The sequence below is a fragment of the Peromyscus leucopus genome, chromosome 2 (genome assembly GCF_004664715.2).
Source record: "Peromyscus leucopus breed LL Stock chromosome 2, UCI_PerLeu_2.1, whole genome shotgun sequence".
NCBI lineage: Eukaryota > Metazoa > Chordata > Mammalia > Rodentia > Cricetidae > Peromyscus > Peromyscus leucopus.
Genome location: NC_051064.1, coordinates 136,230,509 through 136,238,206, shown reverse-complemented (window position 1 = coordinate 136,238,206; position 7,698 = coordinate 136,230,509). Strand labels below are relative to the sequence as shown.

The window sequence follows — 7,698 nt, the reverse complement described above, 5'->3', positions numbered from 1 at the left end:
GTGGCTTACTGGCATCTTCTCATGCTGCTTGTCAGGGTGGCAGCTGGCAGTGACTCCTTCTGCCTTCCTGTTCTTTTATTTCTCCTCTCTGTTAGTCCCGCCTATACTTCCTGCCTAGCCACGGCCAATCAGGTTTTATTTATTGACCAATCAGAGCAATTTGACATACAGACCATCCCCCAGCACAGCCAAGTGCAGACCATCTCAGACACCTGCACTCAGGCCCGTGGTCCAAATCATCCTCTATGCGGACCTGCTGGGTAAAGCCACAAGGAACCCAAGAACGGGTCCCACAGGACATACAGAACATCCCACAGCACTGATCTTTCAGCATTCACCCCAATACCTGGCTTCATGCTTGTTTTTATTAATAAGACCATTTAAGATTCATGTTGCATACTACTATGTAGCTCTGGACTTCGTGGAACTCACAGATCTCCCGTTTCCTGAGTGCTAGGATTAAAGGCCTGTATCATCATGCCCAGCATTTTAGAGGGTTTTTCTTTATACCCAGGGTGGCCTCATACTCAGAATCCTTGGACTCCCTCTGCCTTCACCTCCTCGGTGCTGGGATTTCAGGTTTGTCCCATCACAGTACACTATTAAGTATTAAGAGAAACAGAAGTCAAAATTTGGCAGCTGTGGAGGGTAAAGAGAATGACCAGTGGAAGATGGCATCATTCATTATGAGAAAGAAAAGGTAGAGGGCAGGTGAAAAAAACCAAAAACCTTAAACAAGCACCAGAAGGTGAGAAGGGCTGGGGCAGAGGGGTAACTAAAGGGTATAGGATGTGGGCGGCGTGTGGCCTGCTTCCTAAGGGGCAGTTGAGTGGAATGCGAAGATTGCCAAGTCTCTTTGTTGTTGCCTATTCTGGTTGGAGGTTCCATGTAGATCAGGGGCCTTGGACAGCAGGAGCAAAGGTAGTTAGTTCAGGCAGTGAGTGGGGCTGGGCACAAGAGATCCAAGAGAGGGCGGTTTTGGCTTTTGGAGGGGAAAAAAAATATGAGGAATCGCTGGAGACTTTTCATCAGAAGTGTTTTGTTTTTCCACAGTGCCACTCTTCAGAATGGATGCTGGGTAGAAAGATCAGGAATAGGGATATTTCTGTTACAGGGCTAATGCAAGAGTTGGAGTCAGATAAAGGGATCTTGGGCCTCCATCGTAGTGGCACGTGGGTTTCCTGATGGCCTGGAAGCCGCATGTACAGGAAAGAGGACTCTCAATACCAAGGTCAGTCCTAAACAAAAGGGAAGCTACTGCCATCTACAGAGAGGGGAGGCTCGGAGGAGCCCGCCTGACCTCCCCCCCTTTTGATTGATTTGCTCCTTTTGATAGCCAGGATAAGCCCAGTCATGGCTGGTCTGCGATGTCTATGGACGTCCAAGTGGGAAGGTCAGTCGTGTGAAGTTTCAAGCGCAGGAAAAAGTACCTAGGGACGTGAGGGTGTTTACACACATATGCCACCCGACGCTCCTAGGGCAGACATAGCCACTTCCAGACTTTTTTTTCCCCCAAAAAAAGAGATGAGCGTGTCTGAAAGAGGGAGTGATACATGGTGGCCCGAGAAGGCAGCTTTACTGAGATAGGGAGAGCACTTGGTGGACATCCTGGAGGCCCTGCCCTCTCCCACTTCCTGCCCTTTAGCGTGTTTTTGCAGCTGAAGCACCGAAACGTATCCAATGGACACCTCAAGCACGCGCCAGAGGCGACGCACATCCGGCCAGCACGCGGGTTTCATTCGCCCTGAAAACTCCAGGGTCGATCCCGCGGGCCACCGAAAGCCTACACAAATCTCAACTTTCACCATGACAACCCTGGAGGCAGCGGGCTCCTAACTGGCGTACCGGGCCGCCTCACCAGCACCACCCCGGGGCCACCTTTCTCTCCCATGACGTCCCCATCCCACCCCAGAGCCGAGGCCTGCCTCCCGCTACGGGTCGAAGGAGGGACCAACTCCCGCCGCGCGAGCACGGCTGATCACGCGCCACAAAAGGATTGGCAGGGTGGGGCGGGGCGACTCAGGGACTCGCCCTCCTGTTTCCATTGGTTGAGGCCGGCGGACTCTCCACCCCCCTCTTTGAAAAAGACCGAGGCCGAGGTGAGCTTTGCGCACGCGTGGCGCTGTCTTGGCAAACTGAGCAGGCGCAGCCGCAGGCCCGCGGGAGGGAGGGCGGTGGTGGTGAGGGGGTGTGGAGGCGCGCGCAGCCTCCCGGCGCTGGGCTCCCTTCGGCCGGTCCCGCCCTCCGTCGCGCCGGCGCGGTGCACCCTGGGATAGCGAGCGATCTCCGAGCGAGGCAGCAAGATGGACGCGGGGTTCTTCCGCGTAAGTAGAAGCGCGGGGATCGGGAGTCGGGGCGGGGGAGGCGAGAGGCTTGTTTGTGGGACCCGACAGGGGGCTCAAACCCGGGACGCGGCGGCCCGTGGGACGAGGCTCTAGAGACCCCGAGGGCGGGCGCTCGGGCCCCGGCGTACCCGGCCCTCGGGCGCTGCGGCCGAGACCGGTGCGCCCCTGCGCAGTCTCCTCCTCCGGGATCGTCCCCCCTACGCGGCGGCGGCGGCGGCCGGAAAATGGCGGCGGGAAGGGGCCGGAGCCGAAGCTCACCGGCCGCCTGGCCGGGCCTGCGGGCCGGGCGCCGCGCCGGCCGCCGGGGCTTGGGGCCTAGCGGAGCCCCGAGGAGGAAGTCCCTAGGGGGAGGCCGCTGGGAAGCCTGAAAAGCGGCCGCGGGGCACCGGTCGTACGGTGTGGGGGGCACGTCCTGAGAGAGCTTTTCGAGGAGAGGGGCTTTTTTTTCTTTTTTCTTTTTTTAGCGTCACCGTGTCCCCGCGGAGAGCGTCCACCCTCCGGGTTTTAAGCCTTTGCGGAGGCGCAGGGTCAGAGTTCGTGAACGCTCCCGCCCAATTTGATAGCCTCTTCGGGAGGGGGAACTTAGATAATTTTATAGTTGGAACGTTTGAATCGGAGGCTTTTAGGGCGAAATAACGTGCGCGAGGGTGGAGGCAGATGACGGTGTGAACCCATTTCGCTTCCCGCTCTTCCCCCCCCCCCCGCATCCTTTTCCAACCGGCCAATGTTTGGGAGTCCGGTGGTTCTATCCTCGGTCCAGGCAAGGGACCTTGTTGGAGTTGGTCCACAGATCCCAGGCTAAGGCAGATTATTAGGTGGGGGCCATCCACTCTTGAAGGAAATTAGCTACAGGTTGAGATCCAGATGGATGGGAACGGACACTTGTAGGATTAAAAGTTGAGCAGCAACGATCCCTTTAGGGTTGCTAATTCATTTAAACACAGAGTAGAACCACATAGAGACTGCTGGGTACAAGTTTAAGTTCAGCTAACTCTAATACGGCTTAATTTTGCATTCCCTGCATCGAGCATGTAATTTGCAGTTTGTGTACCTTTTTTTAAAGGAAAAATTAAAAGAAAGGGAGGGAGGTTAATAAGGATGCCTCTTGTGACTGGGTATGTAGTTCCTGAGAGCTTGCCTAACATGAACAAGACTCTGGGTTCCCTCTCCAGGACTCTTAAATCTCTTGGCACTACAAATCTAGGCATTCACAATATTATTCCAAGCATTTAACCTAAAGCGCTCAGCCAGTTGTTTCTTAGATCATACAAGCACTAAGAGAGTTACATACTTGGAGGATAAAAATTTTCAAATGAGCTTGTATTTTATAGTGGATACTCGTTATTTCTTATGGCACAGAAGTTACACTTAAAAGCAATTGAAGACTTATTTCACTTGTCTATTAGACATCCCCCCCCCTCAGTTTTTGGTGTTTGGCTTTTCCGAGACTTGCGTTTCTCTGTGACTCTCCTGGAACTCTATAGGCCTGCCAGTCCCTGTCTCCCGGCGTGCCCCACCACTGCACGGCCTTGTCAGTTATTTCTAGTGGAAAGAGATTGAATAAAGAATGCAAAGTGGGTCGGGCAGTGGTTCAGCATGCCTTTAACTCCAGCATTAAGGAGGCAGACAGGCAGATAGATCTCTGAGTTCGAGGCCAGCCTGGGCTACAAGTGAGTTCCTGGACAGCCAGGACTGTTTCACAGAAAAACCCTGGCTTTGGGGGGCGGGGCGTGTTGTGAACCCTTCAGGGGGTGCAAAAGTGAAATGAAAAGCCAATTTTAGACCAACTTTCCTTTGAAATGGACAGAATCTGGAAAAGAATCCGGTTTTTTTTTGTTTTTGTTTTTGGTTCCAGAGCTGAAGACTGAACCCAGGGCCTTGCACTTGCTAGATAGCCCTCTACCACTGAGCTAAATCCCCAACCACAAGAATCCAGTTTTTAAGATATATGCTTTACATTTACTTAAATGAAGTAGTTTTGTTATCACTGGGTTGGGGGGCATGAGGAGAGTTGTTTTGAAACCAGGTTCTTCCCCCCCCCCCCAAGACAGGGTTTCTCTGTGTAGCTTTGGAGCCTTTCCTGGAACTCACTCTGTAGACCAGGCTGGCCTCGAACTCACAGAGATCCGCCTGCCTCTGCCTCCGGAGTGCTGGGATTAAAGGCGTGCGACACCAGTGCCCAGCGAAACCAGGTTCTTAATCTAACCCAGACTGCCCTTGAACCAGAGTCCTGCTCTGACATCCCAAGTGCTAGAATTTCAGTCATTTGTCTCACACTTGACTAAATGGAGGCGCTGACTGCATTTAAGCTCTGCGTTGAGATTTTAGATCAGTACACTGCCAACCAGAATCTGACTAGAACTTGATTTGAGGTAGAAATGGTATCTGGCGTTTACTGAACAACTGCTCTTGTGGCGGGTACTTGATGAAAATCATTTCCCATATATACAACAGCCATGCAAGGTAGATTTCTATTTTACTTTTGCGGAGGCAGTTGACAGGATCTTGGTATGCAGACCAGGCTGGCCTTGAACTCTTAGAAATCACCTGCCTCCCCAGTCAATCTTGAGATTAAAGGTGTAGGCCATCGCTCCAGCCCAAAACAGTTTTTTGTTTTTGGTTTTTACAGTACTAGGGACCACGCCCAGGGCTTTATATGTGATAGCCAAGTGTCCTTATTCAGCTATAGACTTTCTGGATCACTTTCCAGGTGACTTCAATACAATTTTGTTTGTTTGAGACAGGGTTTCTCTGTGTAGTTCTGGCTGCCCTGGAACTCTCTGTAGACCAGGCTGGCCTTGAACTCACAGGTCTGCCTGCTTCTGCCTCCCCAGTGCTGGGACCAAAGGCGTGCGCCGCCGCCGCCGCCGCCGCCGCCGCCGCCGCCGCCGCCGCCGCCGCCGCCGCCACCACCACCACCACCCAGCTTAGGTTTGATCTTTTAACTGGCATTAAATAGTTACACATAATTGGGGTGTATAGTGTGGCATTTCAGCACGTTTGCCTTGTAATGATCAGTTGAAGATAGCCAGCATACCTTATCACCCCCGATATTCAGCTTTTTTGGTTCATTGCCCTTAATTTTGCATGTGAGGAAACATCCTCAGAGATTAAATTGTGTGTTCTTAGGACAGGGTGGTGGAGTAGTAGCAGAGCTGACATACTACTGTGGGTTTTTACCTCCCCAAACAAACCTTTTTGGTTCTGAACTCACTATGTTGACCAAGCTGGCCTGCAACTCATAGAGACCTTCCTGCCTCTGCCTCCTGAGTGCTGGGATGGGACACCATAACCAACCAAAAACTTCTTGTGTTGTTACAGCACTAGGAACTGTAGCCAGGACTTTGTACGTGCTAGCTAAGTGCTCTTGCCAGTCTGCTATATTCTCAACTCAAACAAAAGTTTTCTTGATCACTTTCCAAGGGACTGTAGCCATTTCGTAGATTTCAAATCATAGAGCCAGTAACTTCCGTATTTAATTGAGCCTGGAGGTAGGGCGAAGTAAACAGTAACCTGCTGATGCCTTGCTTGCTCTGTGAGTTCTTTGCTGGTTTAGTTTTTGTGGACTCAGAATTGGTGTTCATTCATTCATTTGCTTTTCTCCAGACAGGGACTCACTGTAGTCCAGGCTGCCCTCAGATTTGCTGTGTAACAAGGTTGACTTGAACCCCAAGCCTCTGCTCAGGTCTCAGGTTTTAGGATTACAGAAGCATGCTACTTCACCTGGCTTCAAGTTCATCATATTCTCTCTCCTTCTACTCCCATTTTTTTTTTTTTTTTTTTGAGACAGGGTTTCTCTGTTTTGGTGCCTGTCCTGGATCTCGCTCTGTAGACCAGGCTGGCCTCGAACTCACAGAGATCCACCTGCCTCTGCCTCCCAAGTGCTGGGATTAAAGGCATGTGCCACCACCGCCCGGCTCTATTCTTTCTCTTTTCTCCTCTCTGAGACAGAATCAGTGTCCTGAACTAAGTAGTTGAGAATAATTTCTGGTCTTCCTTAAACTCCCAAGTGCTCAGTTATAGGTATGCACCACCGTGCCCCACGTTTTTGATCTTGGCATGTACCCCCCTCGAACACACTGGATTTCCTGTATCTCTTTCAAACTGTAGAGCTAAGGATAACCTTGAACTCCTGACCTTCCAAATCCCTAGTGCTGGGATTACAGGCACCACCATACCTGGTTTATGTAATGTTAGGATTAAACCCAGGGCTCCCTGCACTAAACACTCCGCCACTGAGTGAAAAGACCATTCTTCAGTTTTGGTCTTTTGATAGTATTTTGCTATGCTGCTTGGAACTTGTGTATGCCAGGCTAGCCTCAAACTTGCCACAGTCTTCCTGCCTCTTGTCTCTTGACATTCCAAGTTGGGACAGGCTAAAACAATGTAGTCTTGGGGTGTTCTTGTGCCACCATACTCTTGCAAGCAGTGCTGCTGATTTTCAGGGCAGGATAAAACTTGAAATACTGCAGTGTTCTCATTTCAACAGATCTGCAAAGAGCATAAGTGTCAGACTTAGCATGGATGTGGACAGGAGTCTTACTCTGATATTGCTGTTATACTTATTAAGGATGTACATTTATATTAAAATACAGGTGCTTTATGTGTCAACTAAATTTAGAAATGGATGTAATCTTATATCTGGATATTTTGACTGGATATTTGACTCCGTTATTTTGACTGTAAAAGTCACGGCCTTTATTTGCCTTTCTTTTTTTTTTTTTTTTTTTTTTTGGTTTTTCGAGACAGGGTTTCTCTGTGTAGCTTTGGAGCCTGTCCTGGAACTCACTCTGTAGACCAGACTGGCCTTGAACTCACAGAGATCCCCGGAGTGCTGGGATTAAAGGCGTGTGCCACCACCTCCCGGCCTTTATTTGCTATTAAAGAATTTTACTTTGGGTCTGGTTACATGGCTCAGATATAATATAGGCAAGACATAGACAAACATTTTTTAAAAAATTCCAGAAAATTGGAAGGACATTGTAATGGGGTAAAATGAACAACGAGCTGTGTCAGCACAGTGGAGAGGTAGGCAGTGCCCTAAAAGTGAAGGGGTTAGGCCATGCTAGCTGGCATGTGCCTTCACTCCCACAGCCCTCCAAGCTGGAGGACCTCTGTGACTTAGAGACCATCTTGGTCTATGTAGTGAGTTTCAGGCCAGCCAGGGCTGCATAGTCAGGTCCTTGTGTGTGGGAGCTGGGAAGGGTATGCAAACAGAACTAAAAATTTAAAAGTTTTTTGTTTTGTTTTTAAACTTTGAAATCACCAGTATTGTGATTCAAGCCACCAGTTGAGAAACTGAGACAGGAAAATTACTGTTAGTTTGAGGGCTGGCCTGGGCTAGTAAAAGAAA

General features: G+C 50.2%; 1 protein-coding gene across 1 annotated transcript in view; it reads left to right on the top strand.

Annotated features, from left to right (window-relative positions):
* The first annotated feature begins 2,221 nt into the window (after nt 1–2,221).
* Nucleotides 2,222–7,698, top strand: part of Srrm1 (serine and arginine repetitive matrix 1) — a 32,264-nt gene continuing 26,787 nt past the window's right edge. Inside the window, 1 exon segment of the mRNA XM_037203063.1 lies at nt 2,222–2,324. Coding sequence (XP_037058958.1) covers nt 2,304–2,324 — 21 coding nt within the window. The 5' untranslated portion in view covers nt 2,222–2,303.